This window comes from Falco punctatus (genome assembly GCF_963210335.1).
Source record: "Falco punctatus genome assembly, chromosome: 14".
NCBI lineage: Eukaryota > Metazoa > Chordata > Aves > Falconiformes > Falconidae > Falco > Falco punctatus.
This window is the reverse complement of record NC_137594.1, coordinates 6,004,638-6,027,263: the sequence shown is the minus strand read 5'-3', so window position 1 is coordinate 6,027,263 and position 22,626 is coordinate 6,004,638. Positions and strand designations below refer to the sequence as shown.

The following is a 22,626-nucleotide window of genomic DNA, read 5'->3' as shown; positions in this document are numbered from 1 at the left end:
TTAAACATTCCTACATGCCAGAAGTTTAATCAAAGGGGAAACCCCAAAGGAAATAAATGGAGGAAAGGCTAAGGAAGCAAGGGGAGGCGGAGCAGTCCCCCTCCGGCTCTGTCTGGTCAGTAAGTGCTTACGGCCTAGGGGCCGTGGGTGTTGGTGGTGGCCGCTCTGGGAGGAATGGGAGTGGGAAGGAGCTGCTGCTCACCTGTCAAAGCTCTGACAGTTGTTCAAAGGTCTCCGTTCTCCCCTGCGGTCACCTTCACAAGTACTGCTGCTTTCATGTGACCTTTAAAAGCAGAGGAGAAAAAGATGTGAAGCATAACTGCTCCCAAGGGCGGGTACAAACAGCTCATTCCAGGGCTGCCAGATACTTGGTGACCCTCAGTTGCGCCACAGCGTGCATGTGTAACCTCTTCAAGTTCAGAGATTGGGACTTTTTGAAGACGCCAAGCAGCTGCAACTCAAATTAAGCAATATGCTTCCTTTGTGCTGCGCTTCTCCCTTTGCTGATGTACCAGCCATCGCTTCCGCGAGCGCTGCTTCCGCCAAGGCAGAAGAGCCAGAGCAAGGGCTTCTGGCCATTAGCAGGAAGGATGGGTACCCTTGGCTGGGGTTGTGGGAGGGAGTGCAATGACAGCAATTCACTCTGCCACTGCAGGGGTCCTGTACCTTTTGATCTTCAGGCAAATCCATGATTTCACCCAGAGCTCTGTCTACCTTTTCTGAAATCAAAGGACACCAAGGCAAGGCCAAGCGTGAGGTAGGAGTCGAGGACAAGCTGAGGTTTTGGGGTAGCTCAGGCAAGGGGAGTCAAGGGAGGAGGCAGAGCCACAGCCTCACAGCAGAGTGCAAAGCGGGGTGCTGTAAACACGCCTTCTAAAAGAGACAGTGGGTATTAGGACAGAAAGGTGGATATTTGCTCCATAAAAACCTTTTCCTCCGCATTTCAACAGCCATAGCAAGTGGAGCACAGCAGAGGTCGTGAGCTGTCGGGCAGTTGGGTGCGGAGCGCCTGAGGCCTTGCAGCGTAAGCAGGGGCTGAGTGTCAGGAATCTCCTGTTGATTTACTCCTGTTGCTGCTGTTCCCATGGCTATGGCTGGGTAGATGGGCTCTGCCATATCTCCCCTGTCTTAGTGAGTCTTGGGAACAAAGACAGGAGGGTGAAGTTGGATTTGTCTTTATTCCACAACCTGGAATCCTGTCAGAAAGGGAAGCGGGCTGCTGCCGGGTTTCCTTTACCTTTTATGCACAGAGGAAATATAACTTCAACTTTCCATTTCTTCTCCTTTTTACCCTTCGATGTTTTTCTAAAATACCACAGAGAAAACCCAGAAAAGGTTCCTTAAACAGGATTTTCAGCTGAGGCGCTCGGTGCCTGGGAGCAAGGCCTCTCGGTGCCTCCCTAAATTGCAGGGTACTTGCCAAGAGGGCTGTGTACGTACTGGGTTTACACAACAGGACTTAGAACTGTGCCATGGGGAGTCACAGCTGATTATGAGCTTCCACCCCAGCCTGAGAGAAGAGCGTCCCACCAGCTTTTCCTGGCAAGAATGTGCCAGGAGAGGCAGTTGGCCAAGGCTCCCCGCAGGTGGGAGCTGCTGTGGAGATGTCTGGGTGGGGGAGCAGCCCCAACTTTGCTGAGCCGGGCTCCTCCAGGGCCTCCTTGGTAAGAGGTGGCATCTGTGTCCTTTGCAGCACCCAGGTCTCAGAGCAGGCTTTCACCAGGCTGAGTTTTCCAGGTGAAGGAGAGAAAGGAGGCAACGTGGGAAGGATGAGCAGAGCCTCCTGGCCTCCAGAATCTCAAAGTGTTGAGCCCCGCTTTTTGCTAAGCTCTGTGTCATTAAGTCAGCCCTTTGGCGCAATGGTCACTGGAAATAGTAAAATTACCTGGAATTTCTGTTCAAGAGTTCAATACAACACTTTGCTTTTTGTCTGGGAGCTGCTGTAAAGTCAGAGTCAAAAATGAACGCAGGGTCCACCAGGTCCTGCGAAAGGTGGAAGTCATTTGAGATGAATGTTGTTGCCACTCAACAGATTTTGCTGCTCCAGGTGAAGCCAACGGCACCAGGATCAGAAGTCTTTTTGCTTTTTCTCCAGTGTACTTGGGATGCACGCAGGCCAAGCTCTGTCACGTGTGGCCTCTAAGGAATCATGAACCCCAACACTGTAGGCTGGGCTGAAGGAGTTGGCTAATGGAGAATTTACGGTAAGAGTAAAATGTATTTTTATCCACCAGGATATGCTTATCGTCAGGAAAGGGCAAGCAGCACTCCTATCTCTCCAGGGAAGGGGAAGTGTCGAGCGTGACTTCGGTTTTTTCCAACTGCTTTTCAAAGTCTGAAAGGTTTTCTTGCTGAGACATGTCATTGGATTAAAGCAGGGAGTTAAATAGACATCAATCCTGGGTCACAGGTGAAAAATATTAAAAGCCAGGCATGCAGTGTTTTTCCATTGCATGTGATGTACGTTCAGGAAAGACCTTTGGAAAAAGTGCTTTGAAACGAGTCTGTTTTGTTTTCTTAAATATACTAAGAGCCTGTCCAGAAGCTTTTAATTTTTCAGGGCAACTTTGATGTTTTCTGTCTTGAAGAGGAAAGCAGATTCCCCTCACAATACCCCACCCCGCTGCCTCTGGGACAAGCAGCACATCAGGTGCCTGCGATCATTGGCTGCTTTTTGGCTTGGGTGCTTTGCTCAGAAAGGGGCTGGAGACGTCCCCTCGCTTGCCGCAGTGTCCATTTGAACTCTGCCACCCCAGGAGAGAGCCCAGGGACGCCCGTCCTCAACTCCCAAGGCGAGCGCAGGGTTCACCTTACTGGCAGCAGCGGGGCCCTGACATTTGCCACAGCCTGTGCCATACTCTCCAGTTCCTTAATCCTGCCCCAGGACTAGAAAAGCCTTTAAATGAGGCAGATGGCAATTTGCTTGCAGGACAGACAGTAACTGTGCCTTTCAGGGCACCTAGGCAGGAGGGGTTTTGCTGATCCTGTAAATACCCGCTTGCCTGTTTTAGTCAGTGGTAGGAGTCACAAAGAAAAGAAATGCTTTGAAATGCTAAAAGCTGCCTGACCAAAGAGACAGGCTGAGGGTGTTCTGGAGGTGCCTCATACCATTCCTGCATGCAAGCAGTGCTGCTGCCCACCTCCTCAAAACCAGTCTCACCTGTCCTCCCACAGGTGTCCTCATCAGCTGCAAGAGCTCTGGAGCTCTTGGCCCCATCTCCAGGCTCCCTCCTGCCCTTCCCCAGTGCCCCCTTCTCTAAGGATGGTTCAGTCCTTAATGCTTCCTGCTCATGCGCTTTTTTGCAGTCGCAGGTTTAAAACCTGTAGCCCATACAGTGAAATAATGGCATGGTACTGACTGCAGTCTCCGTGCCATGAGATGGCTGGGCACAGGCTTAGGCATGACCCCGTGGCCTGCCATCGATGCCCGCCTACGGTTCACCTCGGTTTTTCTTTCATTGCTGGATGCGGTGACCTTGCAGGGATGGGGAGGGCTGTGCTGTGCTGCTCCTCCTGACAGCCGGAGTGGCTTTGTCCTAGATTTCTTCTTGATATGCTGGTGTCTGAGGGTGAGTCACCCCTGGCGCTGAGGAGAGGGAGACACTCCCCCAGGGACTGCTTGGTCTGAGATCTGAATGTCTCCTTGGGAAGGGCCTATCTGTTCCCATCAGCTGCCTGTGGAGCTGAAGGCAGTGCTCTCTACTGTGAAGGGCTTGGACATCAGGTGGAGTGGTTCTTTGCTTCTTGCTGTCTGTGCTTCAGCAAGTTTCGCTGATTTGCAATTAGATCTTCTTTCATGTTGGTTCTAATTGCCCTCTCAGTTCCCCATACTACAGAGTAGTACTGAAGAATCCATTTTCAGCCTTTTAATGCCTCTCCTCCTCATTTCAGCCACGTCTGTGCTGTTCTCCTTGCTCTCGTGGTGTGAAATATTCAGGGAGAAATGTGAAATTCCCTCATCTGAAAGTCGTGTACCACATCTTAGAGCTTGCTATGAGGCATGCGAATGATCCTGGCTTTACCTACTTTGAAGAGCAAAGAAAAGCTGCAAGCACCACGTTGTCTGGTCTTGGCAGATGCTTTGGAGACCAGCCCATGTTCATGGAAATTAGATTGTTGCTATTAGTTTATTTTTTGACAGGACCTGAGCGATTCCTCAATCATTTTTCCATTTTCATAAAGCAGTTTGTGAATCACACACATGTAAAACGAAGCCGTTAGCAAATGCTGCTTCCCTTTGATGTACGGTAATCTAGCCTTCTTGTTTTGTAACTGCTCCCTGGAATTTTCCATCTCACTATGAATATTTCAATGGAAGTTGGAAAAGAACCCCCACCCCCCCAACCTTGTACTTGTTTAAAGAGAACAGGAAGGTTATGCAAGCTAAAATGGAAACAAAAGTGGTTTGCAGCTGAATGATTGTGTAACCCACCTGTTAAGAAATGAGACGAGGAAAGGGCTAAGGAAGAACATTCTGAAACAGACCCCTCAGGTGTGGGGAAGTGGCTAAGGTTAAACAGTCCCCGCTGGACTTACTGCATGGTATGGGAATAACATTATGCCATCATAATATTTTCCCTAGTTCGAAAAGTGGCTTTAAATGCAGGGACATTCTCTTTGTCTCTATGCAGAGATGCAGTGTCAGTGGTAGAACCAAGGGCACTGCTACTCAGTTCAATGTTTACAGCGTTTCCCAACTTTTTTCTCCATGCTAGATGGCATTTTATATCCTCCAGTTATTAATCTGGTGACTGACATAAAGCAAAATCTAATAATTTCCTGCTACCTGCTATTAACTGCCCACTTCAGCTTTCTGGACTCGTTTTTGACCTTAACCTAATCTGTTCCTTGGAACTGATGTAATTAAAAGTGGCACCACCTTCGGACCCTGCTCTGAGATGACAGATGCTCCTTGGATTTGATCTTCATTGTACATTTAGAACTTATAGAAGTTCTAAAGATGAACTTTTTCTTGCCAAAGTAGATGCTGAGAATAATTTAGGGGTAGCATAGCTGCTACCTACTTTATCCTTGAATTTGAAAAGGAAGATGTGATATTATTTGTAACATCTGTAGAAAATAATTTAAACTAGATGTCTTCTCTGTTCCTACTCTTTCACTGTCATTGTGGTGAGAGAACGTCTTCCTACAGGATTTCTCTGGGACGTTCAGTTCTGTGGATGTACTTCGAATTTGTGGTTAAAGAAATAGAGAAATGTCCTGTCTGTCTTCATGATTCCATTTAACCATTCAGAAAAGGCAGTTGTCTGAATCAGAGAAACTAGAATAACATAGTTTAACAGAGGAAATAGCCATCATCACAGCCATGGGCATCTATAGCCTTGTGCTGTTTTTAGAGAAATCTGGAAGGAAGGAATTTTCCATAAAATTTCTTGGGCTAAGCCAACACCCTGTTTCCGACATGCAATGTCTGTGTTGTTCTTGGGGATGACCCTGAGTTATAAGCAGCATTAGGATTGCAAAGTAAGGCCCCAATCCAACAAATATTTAGAGCTATGCTTGGGTTTTGTATTTACAAAATCTTTGATCTGATGTTGTGAGGCCCCTGTGAACGTAGCAGACTGCAGGACAGGGGAGTGTTGCTTGGACCTAGAACTGACACATGGTCAAAAGCAGAACAGATGAGGAAGTCTGAAAATTTGGAGGACCAAGGGAGTGCATTCTCGACAGAGCTTCTCACAAATTCTTCCACCACTCCCCCACTGTACCAGTTTATTAGAGACCTGAAATTAAACCCTAGTTCTTGCCAGCCTGGGTGACTCCTATCACAGCTATGACAGGTTTATTCCATTTGCAAGTCAAAACAAGTTTCTCCTCTCTCTTGAAGGTACATAATTATCAAGATCATCCTTATTGCTACACCCGTTACCATTGCCTATAATCTTTGGGCATTTGCACTTCCCTGGCACCGTCCTGATTGGCAAAACAAAGCTTGCATGTGTGATAAGTTTAGCGTAAGAGACTCTTCTCATTAGCGCTGGATGCCATGAATCAGAGTGATTAAGTGATTTGTCCAAAGCAAAAAGTAGATTTAGTGTTTCTGCACTGCAGTGCTACTAAATCATGAATGTCACTAAATTCACAAATATTACCTAAAAATATTATATCCTAATCTCATAAATATGATCTGCTTCTATTTATACTGGAGGCCTCAAACCTTAATCACTTATTTTTTCCGATAAGCAAAAAGCTCCTAGAAACTTGAAATTATGGACGCTTAAATTTTCTCCATGCCAAAAAAATGTCACAAAGCGAGTAGTTCTGTTTGGACAATACATTGTTTGGAGCCAGAAAAGCATCTGCTTCCCTCAGTTAATTGTTGTTCTTGCTTTGGCCAACTGCAAGTAACCTACCTGCTGGTTATCAGTGAGCGAACTGCAGGTAGCAGTTAGGAGTGATAATACCGGTGAACTATTACGAGAAACTTGGCAGAGATGAAGACAAATGGTCCAGCAACGAGGACAGAGAATTGTTTCCTGGTGGCCTCAGTTCTGGTCTTTGCCCTTCTTGGTACCATCTGTGTGACTGGCAGGCTAGAGAGAGGCATATCTTTGAACATGCCAGAAAGTTGTTCAAGATCATCCTCTGATCTCTTGACTTCAAAGTCAGCTCCTACCTTGGAGGAGATGCTTCTGTCTTGTTCCCTGGTTTTAGACAGGAGAGAACAGAACGGACTGGTCTGCAGCACTAATCTGTGATGACCAAGAGGCTCTCACCCCTTCTTAACAGGGGTTGTTCAAGCACCTCTGGTAGCTCCAGATGTTATCTGGGGAGCAGAGCCACCACAACAGGGTGTAGACTAGGGGAAGGGAGGAAAGGCTGTTCAGACAGGTGACTGATACCATCACAATTGGAAGGACTTTGCTTGGAGTTTCTGGCACACAGAAAAGCCTGCTGTCAGCTGACTGCTTCTTTGAGATAAGTGTAATTTTTTGCACCACTCCTGCTCTGAAACTCTCCTTTAGCTATAAGGGCAGACAGATACCTCCTTTTGCCATAGGGCCCAGCAAGATGCAAAGAGATCTCGCCTTTAATGCTTCAGTGCACAGCAATGCTGCTGGAAGGAGGAAGTAATGAATAAGGTGAAACTGCTCCAGCACCTTTAGCTCCAGCACCCTGCTCACTCTCCTCGCCTTTTTGGTCATTTTAATCCTCTTCTACTGCTCAGCAAAAACATTGTACGATGCTCTCCAGGGACATGAATGTAATGGGAATGCCCCTGCAGTTCTGATGGCTAGAGGAAGGCTGAGTCCCTTCTCTTAGAAATTTAAACAAGCCTCTTCAGTAAATTCAAGTTTCAATTTGCTCAGCTAGCCTTGGCTAGCTGGTGACAAGCAACACCATAACCTCCTCTGAGGTTTCTCACCCAAAGGATTATGCAAACTGTATGTAAACTTACTCTCACCATGCAAGGTAAGTCATGCCTGATTGCCATTTTTGTTGACAGATGTCCTGGGCCTCAAAGTGCCATGTCCTGCCAGGCATCCTGAGGCATGCAGCAAACCTGGAGCATCCCCAAGGGGTAGAGAATTTAGGAGTGCTGGTGGCTCACAAAACTTTGCAGGCTCAAGCTTACACTCTGAAAGCCCTCCTGCTGCTCCTCCTCCCTTCCATATGGGAGCGGCGTTGTTCTGCCACATCAGCTTCATCATGGCTCTGTCCAGAAATGAGCTGCTCTCACCCAGGCCACAGGAAAACCCACCTCAGCCACTATATGTGAAAAACTCCGTATGTGGCCGCTGTCACAGAGAGAGATGGCCTTGCTCCCAAAACAGGGGATGGAGAGCTGCCTGGGTGGGCAGTGCAGGATAGCCCCACATATCCTTTCTTTCTGGCACTGGCAGGTGGTGCTGGCCAAGCCCCAACCTGCACACCAGAGCTAACACAGCCAGGGCTAGAGGTTCCCAGGGACACCATGGTGTTGCAAACACACATGGCCTTGGTCATGTACTATGGACCGAGTGCATCTGGCTCCCCGCCGCTTGCACACAGTGCCAAATCCCACTTCCTCTGATGCTCTTTCAGTATTAGCATGCCAAGTCATATGTCTGATGGGTGCAGGGACAGGAAGGTCTGATCAGAGCCTTTAGCTTTGTGTGCATCTGGCTGGGGTCTGCTCCTTTTCATTTACTGCTCCTGGGCCCTATTCTAGTCTTTTCTTCCTTGCTTTTTTTTTGAAAACTTAAAAGGGCTCAGCAAAACTGTACCTACAAATCACCATCAGTAAGCATGCCCTGGGACTACCACACTCTCTCTGCTTCCCCAAAGATCATTGCTGTTTGGGCTGCCATGCTGGAGAAGGAGACTGCAGTATCACCCAGACCCAGGACTTCTGGGAATAAAGAGTGGTTGGTTGTGATTTGTAGCCCAAACCCTAAATAATAGGACCTGAATCCATGCTCCACGTGCCAGTTCACAGCCTGGTGGCCTACACTGTGAGTTCTGTGCAGGCTACTTTTGCCTTGCTTTTTCATCCTAAATTTGGTGTGGCTTTAAGTTGCTTCATGTAATCATGCCAGCAAAGACAGGCTGGAGGGCTTGAAGAGCTGAGGAAGGTCTGCTTGTCCAGTTCCCGTTACCAAGGCTGTAACTTCTGCAAGGAGTGTGGGAACAGGCAATGTTTACAGTTGCTGCTCAAGCCAAGGTGTCAGGCCATGGGCAGAAGTAGGAAGTGGCTGTGCCAGCTCTCCAGCTGCTGGGGACCTCGGCTCTCATACAGCCAGAAAAACCACAGGCAATTCTCATCCACTACTCTGAGAACAACTGGACTGTTTACACCACCTTTGTCTGGGGTGGGTTTACATACCTTAGATTACTTTGTAACAACCTCCCTACGCAGGCCATCCCTAAACGTTGCCCAAACTGACTTGCCCACTTGAATTTGGATAAATAAGTGCTATCGCAGCTGGTTCATTGTTCAGTTGCTAAATATTGCTCAGTTATCCTAGCCATGCCAAGCCTGATTTTCATCTGTGGATTCTGCAAGGCAAGCTGTGGAATGCAAATTATTCCAGTTTATTTGCAGGTCTGTGCTGAGGAGATCCCCAGATCTTCCTGATCCTTCTGTTTCCCAGTGACTCATTATTGTTATGTAGGTTGTATTGCCCCACACTTTGAGATATGGAACGCTGGGGTTTTGCAGGTTACTTTTCTTTTGTGAAAGAACAGCAGGGTCATGAAACCTGTGTGTGTCTCTAGCAGGAAGCCAACATTCCAGAAATGATCACACACTACTTGTATGCAAACCTTTCTTCCAAAATCTCACTCAAAATCTATCTCTAGGCAAAGGCGGTGTCCCTCAAGTGCTTTACAGTGCCCAAATGCGTAGAGAAGGAACTATAACTGCAGACAGCAACTGTTAGCATAGCAAAGTCCAATGTAACGCAGGCTGCCTTTTGCAGGCTCTTTTATCTCAGGTGAGCAGCATAATCTTTTGCTTTCACTTAATAACTCCAACAGCCAAGAAGAGGTGGGGGAATCATTTGATAATTACATGTTCATTTGTTAGAGTGTACATAAATGACTGCAAGTGCTTGCAAATTCTATAACTCTTGAAGATAATTCCAGTTGCTCTGGTTAGCTGTCCTTTCTGCTTTCCTGCTGAACAAAGGAGGCAATTCTATCAGCTGCCTCGGTGATAGAGTTTTTGTGGCTTCCTCATGCAGAACAAGGCAAGAATGGGTTAAAAAATCTCCCCACACACTTGGTTGCTCCTTCCCAACCAGCCAGCTATCTCTGCAGTCAAGCTGGGTGGATTAGCTGCTGTGCCAGGAAAGAATGATGATCCCCCTGCAGCACCCACTCGCCCTGTGGGGAGGGATGACCCAGAACGGAGCTGTGAAGAGGCAAGGGAGTGCTTGGTGAGAGGAGGCACTTCTGCCTTAAAGCATGTTTGATCACTGGATGAATCTAGGGCATCCCCACAAAGCTCAGCCCTGCGTGTGAAGTCTTGTGGATGAAACGAATGTCTGGATCCAGGGATCTGAATGCTTATGGCTGCCTCATCCTTGCTTTGAGTTTACTTCTGAGCTAATACACACTGCCACACTGATGTCTAGGCCAATTTTGTCACAGACTTGGGTTTTCGCAAGTAAACTTGCCTCCAGGTTTCCTCTGTTTGCCCATGCTCCATCCAGCCTGCCCCATCCATAGCTACTGTGGTGGGGAACAATGTCCACATTTGGTTGTGGCAATGTACAGAAGGGCTTGTGAGGTGGTGATCCGGCAGGACAAGGGACACGGGTTTTGTGTTTGCGGCTAACAATTCTGTGGGTAGTATGAGGGGGTTTTGGACTGTTCTGGAGATCCAAACCAGGCAGTTTAGGTGATTTCAGCAGAATGCAGGCCAGTATTTGACTTTAGGTACCTTTCCTTGCATTCACAACTAGTTTTAAAAAATGCTGGCAATAAACAGCAAAACGTTGCTCACATTAGCAAATCTAAGACCCATCTTGAATACATGTTCTTCTATTTTCTCTGGTTTTCTGCTGTATTTGACAGTGGTTTCTGACTGACTTCCAGCAAGGCAATAGTCAGCCTGACTAGTATTTGTCACCTATGAACTAAATATAATTGGGATTTTATTTACCTCATAGTATTTCTTTAACAACCTCTCTGATGTGAGTTCTTCCTGGAGAAAAGAATTCCCCACATTGCTCTCCTTACGCAAAATAAATAAAATCTTTCTGTCTTCTTGCCACATTTAGATCTATATATATCCCTGCTATACAGAGGAGATATCAGCTTGGGAATTGGTATGCTGAGGCTAAATAAATGAATTTACAGTAAAACCTGGTTATTGTTTTTAAAGACCTATTGAAAGGAGAAGACTGTTCTTAATTTTCTCTTGTAATTTCATTTCAAGATGTTTAGCTCATAAAGGTCTGTCAGAACATGGGGCCTGGACTTTTATCTTCGCTCTCCAGTTGAAAACCTGGAGGACACTCTGGTTTTTCACTCTGGGCTGTGGTCACGAGGAGAAGCTGTAGCCAATATGGGACAGGATCCTGTGGGCCACCGCCATAGGGATTCGTTGTCCAGAAGTGAAAAGAGCTGTTAATCCTGCCTTGTTTGCTTTGCACACCACACCCCTGCTTATTGCCCACAATCTAAATTACAGAGGCGGCCAAACTCTCTTCCTGTTAAAAACAATAGCCCTGGCTGACACATCGTCTCGTAATGCGTGAAGCAAAGTGTTTTACAGGCATACAGGACCCATGGCTGGCACTGGTGGTCCCTGCAGAGGGGTAACCACCTGCACCCCAGACCGGCAGCGAGCACAGAAAAGTGTAGGGGGCTGGAGAAAACCACAGGCTGCTGATGGTGTGCTGTGTAAAGAAATGACTATATGGATGATGTTAATTAAGGGAAACATGGGAACATGGGGAAAACTTCCTGAAAAGAACAAGCGTGAACAGGATCATCAAAGGCTTATGAATTTAGTGGGAATTACTATAGTGAAGCTAGTTTGTAAGTGTCCAACTGTCTCAAAATCTGAGTCATGCTTTTCTCTGTAAGAAAGAGGATATTATTTTGTTCCAGAAAATATTTTCATTAGGTAGTTTTCATTTGAAGGATCGTATGTGGGGATACAAGTCCTAATCACCTCAGTTTGTTTTATTTTTTCTAGGAAATGCATGCAACAATCAGAGCTGATGTTATTCATGTCTAAAAGCACTATTGGAAAGAGTTGTGCTGTGTAGGAGTCCCTCTGTAAACAGAGGTTATATAGAAAACGTCCCAGATATTTCTCAGGAACTATACTGGATCACAGCCAAAATGTCATGGAGGACCCAGGTAATGTACCCAGCACTTCTACGTACAAGCATTTTTGTGTTCACAGCGTCTGGCTGACAAAGGCCAATACAAGCTGGTGTGAGCAGATTTGCTGTCCTCTGAATACCTGGCCACTGATGCCAAAAAAATTCTGATTCCGGTATATCAAGACATGTCCAGTGACCGTGTCCATGGTCTTAGGATGTATACTGGCTTCCGAAATAGGAGTTACCTTTCTCTTGTTTGAAATGGAGAATGTCACTGTCTTGTATACACTACTGCTTCCCCGTGTTTACCCTGGTAGAGGTGCCACTGGGTTCAGTTGTTTATGCTTCTGCTGGACTGGCCGAATAGTGCAGCGAAGGGGTGGTGAGTCAGGCCCCCGATTGTTTAAGTGCAGGAAAACAAGCTGTGTGTGCACAGTGATCTGGGCACTGGAGCTGGAAAATCCGTCCAAACCCTTTTGCTGTTGGTTTGAGGAGACTCGTGTTATGAAAGTGTTCCTGGGCCATTATTAAGGCTTATTTTTCAAGGGATGCTGGCATGTTGGGAAACTTTGCATTTACTTCAGTTTTAATGTTCTTTTGTTCTGCATTCTGACTCAGAATAATACCTTTCCCTGTCAGTTGATATTACAGCTGGAACCAGGTTATGGGTTCAAAATTAATCTGGTATCCCAGAGATCTACCTTACTGATAGCCGGTAGAAATAATTTTCCCTATCTCTACCTATCGTTCCTTAGGGAATCCTGGGCATACCTTGGGAAGGTTCTCTCTCCCTGTTTTTATCTTTGTTTTGGGATCAGATGATATCTGGCCCCATAGCTTTGTGAGCCTTTAGATAATTTACTGTTTCCATTTCTCTTCCAGCATGATCTATATGATCCTCCCCTGAGACATTTTAATGTCTGGAATGAAATCCCCCATCTTCTCCAGTGAACACTGAGGCAGATGATTTAACTGTAGCCAAATCTAACCTTTCTTCTCTCTAAATTATCCCTTACTGTCTCCTCCTTCCTTTCCTTGGTTTTAACTAGCAACCTCATGAAACGTCTGACTCCTTGTTTTTGCTAGGGAAAAATTCTAAACAAAACCACATTCAGACACACAGACATACACACACAAAACACGAACAATGAACGCTCACAGACAACCAACAGCATGCTCACAGAGGCATGCTTATATAGAGATACAATGACGTAAATCAACACCCAGAAGCATTTATTAAATTACCCAGATATATACACAGAGGGACAGGCAGATGGGTTAAGGCTGCATTTTTAGTGGTGGATAAATGAAAACATCACTTTAAAGCCCACAGGAGAGTATTTTGGAAAAGCGGTGGCAGTAGCAGCACCAGATATTAAAGGTGATAATATGTCTTTATTCACTCTTGCAGACTAATTGGCTTATCCTAGGAAATGGCAACTACTGCTGCATAGCAAGCGCAAACCCATGCACTTTCATAATCAAAATAAGTGCGAAAACAGCATAGCAGTCTTTCCTGAAATCATCCCGTTCCCAGGCAAGGAATGATTCCTGGAACTTGCGGCCCTGAACATCCTCTTTTGATTGCTCTGGGCAGCCCTGTCTTCCTTTTTTCTTTCTAAAAGGTATGAAAGCATACTGAATTCCCTGTGTACAGCCACAGCAAGAACTATTCCCAGAACCCAGCTACACAACTCCTAATGTATTAAGCAGATTTTTTTCTTGAATGCCCATTGTCCTCAGAATATGGGGCATTAGGAAATACTGTAGTTCTTTAATGCCTGGTACTGGGTTACCCTCACACCCATTTAAGGAGGCACTTCAGCCACAGATAGAAGTTAACTGAAGCTGCTGCATGAAGTAAACTGGCTGAAAGTCTTTCTTTTCTGGCCCACACTCAGGTTTTCTCATTAAAAACTACTGCTAAGCTAACTGTAATTTCATTAGATGATTCATTAGATGAAACCATGGGATTCACCTGTACCTTCAATATGCTTATACTAAGCTGTAAGTTATATAGTATAAGGCCTCTAAACTTGTTAAACCATCACCATGACCACTGCTTGCACCTTTCTACCCAGTGCCCCTGTTAAAGCAACCTGTTAACATTTAGGTGGTGTTGAGGACAGTAACAATCTTTGCTCTTGACTGCAGGACAAATAAGAACAAACCCCAGCTGTCTGTACTCACAAACAAGACCTGGTACACACTGAATGCCTTTATTCTGCTACTGTTGATAATGATAACCCAGCCCAACTCCACACTGCCCATGTTACATCTACTGCCTGGCATAGCTCCTTCCTTTCCTCCCATCACCTGTGTGGATGCAGTAAACAAATGTAAATTGATATCTACATTGGTGCAATTTGCTGATGGAGTTAACCAATTCACAAGTTGTTTTGCAGTAACAGCTGCAATCCCTCATACTCTCATGGTCTTACTAAAGGTTTCAAGAGCTGGTGCTAGATAGGTCGTGTTTTCCTACAGTGTCTTGTTCTGCATTTGTATCTTAAAGCTTTCCATAGCATTCATGAAAAGCTCAGTCAAAATGTACTCTTTTTAGCCTATCTTTTTCATATTTGGAAAAAATAGCCTTTAATACTGGAAACCAAATTTATATATCCTAGAAGATGCTTCCATTTTGCAATATCGTAGTAACTCGGAAACTCCCAATTTCTATGGTGAGCTGCAGCCTTGGGCACTATCAAAGTTACTTGTATAATTTTTTTCTTTTTTATGTTTTTCTTTTTTCCTGGTTATGATGTGTGATGGATTTCTTCTAGGTTTATGGTACAGTCTGTCCATTATTTACCATCTGTTTTTTCAGAGAATTCTCTGGATTTGTCATCTTCTTCCTCTGTTGCATGTCAGCCAGGGACCATCCTTAGCAAATCACTCCATTCTCTTGTTATCCATTTCCCCTTGGATTGTAAATCCTCCAAGGATACTATACTTCAAGAAATCGGCTATACTCAACTGATGGACAGGTAAAAATTACAAGGTGTATAATTACCCAAGCATGCCCAAACAGCCAATTCCTTTAGTTGTATCTGGGAATTTATAGATCATGAAAGATAACTGTGTTAAATTGATGCTTCTCTCTGCCCTTTGTGTTTGTTTTCTTAGATGTCTAAGGGCAAGAATGGCATTAGATATATTTACAAAGTGCTTAGTACAACAAAGCCACAAGCACCGGGTGATGTGCACTATCGTCAGTTGGGAGTTTATACTTCGCTTTACAGCCCTACTTGTATTAAGGTAAGGAAAAGACTGAGGCAAATGGGAGAATTTCAGTTGCCTTTTGTGTAATGTTGTTTTGAAATTACGATAACAGAGGAATTTAACAATAAAAACAATAATTAAGGATGTTATTGAATAGAATAATGGAATTGTTCAGATGGGAAAAGACCTTTGAGATCATGAAGTCAAACCGTCAACCTAGCACCACCAAATCCACCACTAAACCATGTCCCTAAGTACTGCATCTACACCTCTTTTAAATACCTCCCAGGGATGGCAGCTCAGCCACGTCCCTGGGCAACCTGTTCCAACACTGGACAACCCCTTCCGTGAAGAGATTTTTTGTAACATCCAATTTAAACCTCTCCTGGAGCAACTTCAGGCTGTTTCCTCTTGTCCTATTGCTTGTTACTTGGGAGAAGAGACCGAACCCTCCTCACTACAGCCTCCTTGCAAGCAGTTATAGAGAGCAATAATGTCCCCCCTGAGCCTCCTTTTCTCCAGGCCAAACACCCCCAGTTCCCCCAGCTGCTCCTCACAGGACTTGTGCTCCAGCCCCTTCCCCAACCCCTTTGCCCTTCTCTGGACATGCTTATCTTCTCTTTCTTCCTTTATGACACCTCTTCACCAGAGGATCTGTGGATGCTAATCTTGCTAATACTTCACACTCTTTCCCATTCTGCTTTTTTTTTCCTGCCCCTGGTCTTTCAAAAAACAATCCAAGCCTTTCAGCATTTTGTCCACTTCTTATTTCACTTCCCCAGTGTGTTGGTTCAGTGAGTGAAGATACACTTCCCTAATCTGTGGACTACCTTTTTCTTTCTTAGTTGTTCTTCCTCTGTGTGAAGCTCATAGCTCTGCATCATGGCCCGTTTCCCTTTGAATTTTAATGCTTATTTGTGTTACGGTGATGTTTTATACATGTTAAAGACCTAATAGAGCTTTTCAGACTGATGAGCACTCACAACTTGGAATGACTGGTAGGATGTGACTTATTGATGAAATAGGAAATATTAGCTGGGGGTGGGAACAGTAATGCAGACAGTCTAAAGGAAATGGTGACTTTTCACTGTGTCCTGCCAAATGACATTTTTTTTTACATACGCTTTGATGGCTGTTAGCACTAAAGGAAAAAGAGACGGCAGCCTAATGAATTTTCTTGGGAGCTTTTCTTTTTCCAGGGTTTTTTCCATACCTGGGCATGTGGGTGGCCCTAGAAGAAGATAGATGCTCACAGGGACGTAGTTTACCACTTAAGGGCTGCTGTCACTTAGAAGGGTGAATGCAGGGGAAGGACAGCTGGTATGTTAGCTGCACTATCTGATTGGGTGCAGCAAAGCAGAAAAGAGATTTCAGGCTTTGTATCTTCTTATTTCCTTCCTGTCTACTCGTTTATTTTTGTTGCCTCTTTGCTTCTGTTTCTCCAGTTCAGATGTAGACCTGAGATTATAGACTTGAGACTTCCTCTTTCCACTTAAAATTAATTCCTTCTCCACAGCAAGTCTGTTCATGCTGCTTCTGCCCAGATATATTTTACCTACTTAGTATAGTGCTCCATCCTGCTAATATCAGATCAGGTGTAAGTCAGACTGGAGTGCTGTTCAGATCAGCAGATGGCAGGCTCCTTCTAGCAATTGATACCACCAGCTTCATCCTACATCTCCCTATATCAGAACATCTGATAATGATAGGCAGAAATAAGTATGATTTCTGCATCATGTACTCAAAAGTGTGCATTATGTCAGTGAGGAATCAAAGATATATTTGTCACCAGAGACTGGGTGGCACACAGTTTGCTCTGTAGTGTAATGTGCGTTAGCTGGGAAAGCAAGAACACGGAGACTGAGTAAACCAGAGAACAGTAGAAATCTGAATGTCAGAGATGTCAGAGAATTACAAGTTCATATCAGAGTCTGATTTCCCACTTATTACTCCACCTGTGAGGTGTCCTCCAAAATTACCATTAGGCTCAGATGAAGCAGGTGATGAGAAATTTGGGGAAAAGAAAGAGATGCTTGCAAATGCAGTCTTTATTTTATGTGTCTGTGATCAATGGTGCCCTAATCAAGCTCTTGCTTCCCTTAAGGGCAACTACAGAATTGCTTCTTGCAGCTTGAGTTTCTTTAATCTTTATCTAGTCAGGTTTTAAATGTCCATCATCCCTTTTGGGAAACAATTCTGTTTCCCGAAGTTTTATGACTTGCTGAATCCTCTTAATGCCACCATGCTGATTAATTCAAACTTCAAATGCATTACTGATACAGCATCTCTTTTATGTTTTATGTTCGCTTGAATGTGTTGTATTCCCCAGTTTCACTAAAGAATGGTTTAAAAGTATTTTTTAACAATACAGCATTGTTATGAAAATGAGCTGACTAGTGAGTCTAATAGCAGGAATTTGCTCTGAGTCAACAGTGGCAATTTGCAAGCATTGACTAATGAATTCCATAATCCACACAGCACCTCTGTGAATAAGGGAAGAAAGCTCCATTATCTCTAATATGCATCGAAGATTCAAACGTGAGAGGGACAGCTGCTGTGTAAGAGTCTAAATGGATATTGAATACAAGTTGGGAATTCCTGGTGTTTGCTTCTCTGCTTGGAAAAACTGTACCTCACGTCTCTATACAGACGACTCTCTGGGACATGTTAGGCAAACAAGAGCAATGGAGTGTTTTTTTTACAGAAAGCATGAATGTGGTAGGCCCTTATGGGCTTGACAGAACATTTCAGTGAGAGACAATAAAAGTAGGTTGGTTGGGTGTTTGTTTTTTTCTTCCCTCTTTGACTGACTGGGGAAATTTTTCCAAAATATGTTAATACCATAACATTCTGTAAAATAAATCAGGAATAATTAAAAGGTGTAGTAAGCACTTATTTTATCATTTGTTTTCTCCTTCAAAGTACACTACAAATCCAGCAAAGTCCCTTTGGGCACAGTGCTCGCTCTCCCCTGGTAAGCGCATCCCCTGTTGAGGCATCTCATTGTTTCTATCTGGCCCTTGACACAGCTGCTCCGGCTTGTCAGATAATACCACTGCATGGATTTACTCTCAAGCAAGGTGCCTTTAGGCAATATTTTTTCCTGTGCAGGTTTTGGCATCTCAAGTGTTTTCTCATGGGTTTTCCAAGCCCCCCACTGTTATGCAACCTGTGTTATTGGCACTGAGCGCTACTCACAAATTGCTGTCTTCTTTTTCTTTAGAACATCACACTGTTTTTGTTTTAACACATGGTTATAAGTGGGTGTTACCAAGCTTAAGAAGGTATGTCAGGACAGTGCTTCTGTTTTGGCACCCACGAATGACCTCTGCAGAATACCCGATGGACTTGAGCATAGACAGGCAAGAGACCACATGCTGGAAATGCATTAAAAGTTTTTTTAAGACTGGAGTCCGAGCTGGTATTTGCAAATGATGGTGTTTATGGCCCTTCCTGGTTTTATGGGCATATAACTGAGCAGGTGAATATTCTGAATAATACAGATCACAACTGAATTAGTTTTTGAGGAAGGGAAAGGAAAAAAAATAATATGTGTAAATCTGTTCCTCTGTCAGTGACCCAGAAGTCATCTGCTTAAACTGCATGGTGGGTATATCCCTGTTTTCCAAGCTATGGTATCTTTCAGGAGGTAATGCTTCTGTTTACAAAGCCTATTATGAAATGCCTGTGAATCATTAAAAAAGAGCAAGATACAAAGAAGTGCAAATGAAAGGGCAGAACTTGGGAGCAGTGCACAGGACTGGTAAGTGGATCTGAATTATCCTTCTGCCATCGATCTCTCTTCTGGAAGAAACATCTTTACCTCTGCCTGCTTCCCTATCCACTCCACTCTCATTTTGATCCAATTGCACTGATACTTCTGCTAAGTAGAACAAGTCTCTCTCTGACTATCTCTTCCCCTTGTCAAATTTGATGTGTACCTAGAGGCCCTGACTTAAAAGAGCTTCTACTTGGTAGTAATATCAATGATAATAAATAAACGACTCAATTTTCATTTCCAAAGCCTGTGTTTCTCTTCTAGCACAGAAATGAGGTATTTCATAGAACACCTCACAAATTCTTGAATTACTCAGAACTGACAGCATGCCCATAGGCACCTTCTGAGTAGCTAGAGGTACATTTTCAATGATGTGCTATTTATTATGAATTATGTGCTCAGTGTTTATTATATGAATGAATTATTATGTCCCACTTTCATGATAAACTTCTGGTTGGATTTGCTCATAAAAATTAGATTCTGGGGAGGAAAACAAAACATACAGCAATTCCCCAAACGCCACCTTGAAATACTGCCAAGCACGTATACCTGAGATGTCTATTGGCTGCATGGAGCCAGAAGAGGAAATCTGGAAAAACACGAAGCCGGGAATGCAGTTCATCGAACTTCTGCTTGGTATAGTTTAGAAGAGATATGAGAAGGGGTGTTAGTTCTAATGTGTTCAGCCTTGAGTCACATACCAGTCATTTACTGCAGGCTGGATGGCTAATACGCGTTTCAGCAAGCTGTGCAGCAAGCAGCATGTTTCAATTTCACTTGTCTAGACAGGGTTTTTGGTTGCCCCGTTCTGGCAGGCAATGTGAGATTTCTTACCTTGATCTTATCGTGTGGTGCTGAGTTTACTTCAGTGAGAACACCTGCAGCCTGAGAGCGTGGATTCAGCGGGAGCTGCAAATGCAGAGCACCTCTGAGGGTTTGGACCTCTGTCCTTGACACAGGCTGCTAGGAGCGGCGCTGCCTGATCACTGTGCTTTTGCAATATCTCAGTGGATTTCAACACTTTGGAATGGTGGATTTCCAGTGGAGGCTTAGATCCTTTCAGGTACCTCGTGGGTTGATAGCTCTAGACCAGCCTTGCTTTTTTTGCTACCTTCTGTGGAACACAAGTGGAAAATATCTGCTTTAATTTGCCAAGGAAATTCAGCTAAGAACATCCGACTCTTTACATACGATCCTCGCACTGGCAAGCAGCTCTCAGGGATGACAATTATGGTAGATTTAAAGCAGTGGTTTGAGCAGGTGGATCGTTTGCACGAACTTTCACCAAAATAGTCACATTGGTTGCAGTTTTCACTGAGTGGAGTGTCGGTGCAGGTGAGCATATGCAAATAGTCCTACTATTGACACAGTCATTGTACAAGAACAGTGCCTTGGGTCAGATGAGAAGAGGTCTCACTTGTGCCAGGCACCCTAGGAACTCCTAGAAACAGGTGGTTCCTGCAGTAAAAAGCTTACAGCTAAACAAAGCTGTCCTATTAAAATGTTTTTTGCAAGTCTTTTTTTTTAATATTTTTTTTATTGCAGATCCACACATATTTACAGGTATGAGTATACCTGGTTTTATTTCAGTGTAAATGTGTGCGTCAGTCACCCCTAGCAGTATATGGTATATAAAGCTCAGTGGGAACCGCCTGTAATGTTTAGTGCATAATGACCAGTCAGTTTGTTTAAGTTCAGGAGGTAAGTAATTACCAGGGCCATGAGATACTGACAAGTTGAACCTCTGTCAAAGAGATTTTTTTCTTTATTCATGTCATTAATCGAGTGTCTTTCTTCTAACCTTCACCAAATTGCATAGTTCTGCATTGCTCTATCAACTGATTCTTAGGAGTACTCTTGAGACTTCCTAGCTTTTCATAAATAATTTTGATGATAACATGCAACAAAAGTATCCCTCAAATTGGCTAGTAATTGATAGATTACAAAAACCTTCCCTCCTGAAAGCGTTTAAACAGCAGTTCTCCTGTCAAATGCAAGCTTATTTCAACACAACAGCTCTAGAACACACGTAATGGACATGCTCACAGCAATTGTGGTCCAGCCAGTCATGCATTGTCTTTGACAACAGCCGCTACAAAAGGCATTATGGCAAAGGCTCCCAAAGCCTTCCAGTTGCAGCTCGCCTCTCCAACAGATAATCTGTGTGACTCGTGATGCGAACATACCAGATGAAAGAGCTTTCTCTTGGGCAGGCTCAGGACTCTGCTCTTAACTGCTGGCACCTCACTTGGCATGGTGACCTCTCATTTGAGAGCTATTGCACTAGGAGATGCTGCCAGAAACCAGGCCGCAGGTGTGCGCTGTGAAATGGTCGGCTTGCCACAGAGCAGATCGTCCCTTTCCCAACCTCCCTTGAGTAGAGATGAGCTTAAACTTTTAAGCATGAAGGTTTATACTTTCTCTGGGTATTTTGGTAGCATCAAGTAAAACAGCCCTGTAAACTCCTTCTGAATTCTGGACATCGGCAATACCTGCTACGATGAGTTCTACGGGTTGATGGCATGTGCGTGTATTATATAAAATATGTTTTATTTTGTTGGTCCTAACCTGGTTGTTCAAATGAGGAAATTGGAAATGAGGTCTGAGTTTTACCACTACCTTTTAAATCGCTGAGAAAAAAGCGAGTATAAACGAATGGTACCATTTCTCTTGACACGGCATCCATATTGCACACAGCATTACTGAGCTGTTAAGCGGTTTAGAGGTCTTAAAAGAGAGTTCATTTTTTCATTAGGGTTTTTGTTTTGTTTTTTTTTCCCCCGGTAAACAATTCTTCTGCTTCGAGAGGATACTCGGCACCCTGCGCTCTTGCTGGGCTTGCACACCGACCCCGCCGTTCCCGGGCTGGTGCTTCAGGGCAGCGCGGCAGCTCCGGTGTCCCCACGAAGCCAGGGGAGCAGGAACACCAGCGGGAGCCACTGGTGAAGCGACAGCGACCGGGCAGGGGGCTTCCCTCGCCGTTTTCTGCAGCGCTTGCACAAGAGCTTAACGCCGCCGGTGAAGATGCTCAGAACGCAACCTGTAACGCGCCGTCACCTCACGGCTTCCACTGCCTCCTCTCCGTGGGAGGGACTGCCACACAGCCCCCGCACTGCCCCGAGCTCCTGTCAGCGCGGGGGACGAAAGAAAGGGGGATTTACCGCGCTAACCCCCCACTTCTCCTCACGTTTTGCCCCGCGGCGCCGGGGGTTCCCCTCATGGCGGAGGGTACGCGGCGCGCAGGGCCCTGACGGCGGCCGGGTGCGCAGGTGTGCCTGCACACCTCCCGCCCTTCCCGGGCGGCGGCACCGCCCCCGGCCCCCGCCAGCCCCGGCGCTCGTCCCTTGAAGGCGGCGGAACTGGGGAACGGGGGCAGCGGGGCCGCGCGGTGGGGCACGGCCGGAGACGGCGGGGGAAGGCGGGGAGGGGGAGAAGGGGAGGGGAGGGGCGCCGCGGCCGCGCGCGCAGCGCTTCCCGCGCACCTCGCGCGGCCGCCGCCGCCGCTGCCCTCAGCGGCTCCGCGGCCATTGACGTCAGGGAGGGCGGCACATGACCCCCTCGGAGCCAATCGGCGGCGCCCGGGGCCGCTCCGGCGAGAGGCAGTCGGCAGCGCTCGCTCCTCTCGCCGCCTCCTCCCGCGGCGGCGGCGGCGCGCGTGGACACACACGCACACGCAGACACACACACACACCCGCACACACCCCCGCCCCCCGCCCCCGCCGCGCACACACACCCGCACCCACGGCCGCACACACGCACCCACATACATGCACACGCGCGCCCGCCGCCGCAGGCTGTCGCGCACACGCCCCGGGGGGAAGGAAGGAGCCGCGGCCGGACGCC

The 22,626-nt window shown here is 45.7% G+C and overlaps 1 protein-coding gene across 1 annotated transcript; it reads left to right on the top strand.

Annotated features, from left to right (window-relative positions):
• The first annotated feature begins 2 nt into the window (after positions 1 to 2).
• On the top strand, positions 3 to 22,188 carry LOC308073053 (uncharacterized protein). Its single transcript, XM_080410792.1, has 6 exons — positions 3 to 115; positions 2,096 to 2,204; positions 11,651 to 11,817; positions 14,611 to 14,770; positions 14,910 to 15,041; positions 17,484 to 22,188. The coding sequence occupies exons 3-6, from the start codon at positions 11,805 to 11,807 to the stop codon at positions 17,521 to 17,523; spliced, it is 345 nt and encodes a 114-aa protein (XP_080266918.1). The 5' UTR covers positions 3 to 115; positions 2,096 to 2,204; positions 11,651 to 11,804; the 3' UTR covers positions 17,524 to 22,188.
• Positions 22,189 to 22,626: the final 438 nt, after the last annotated feature.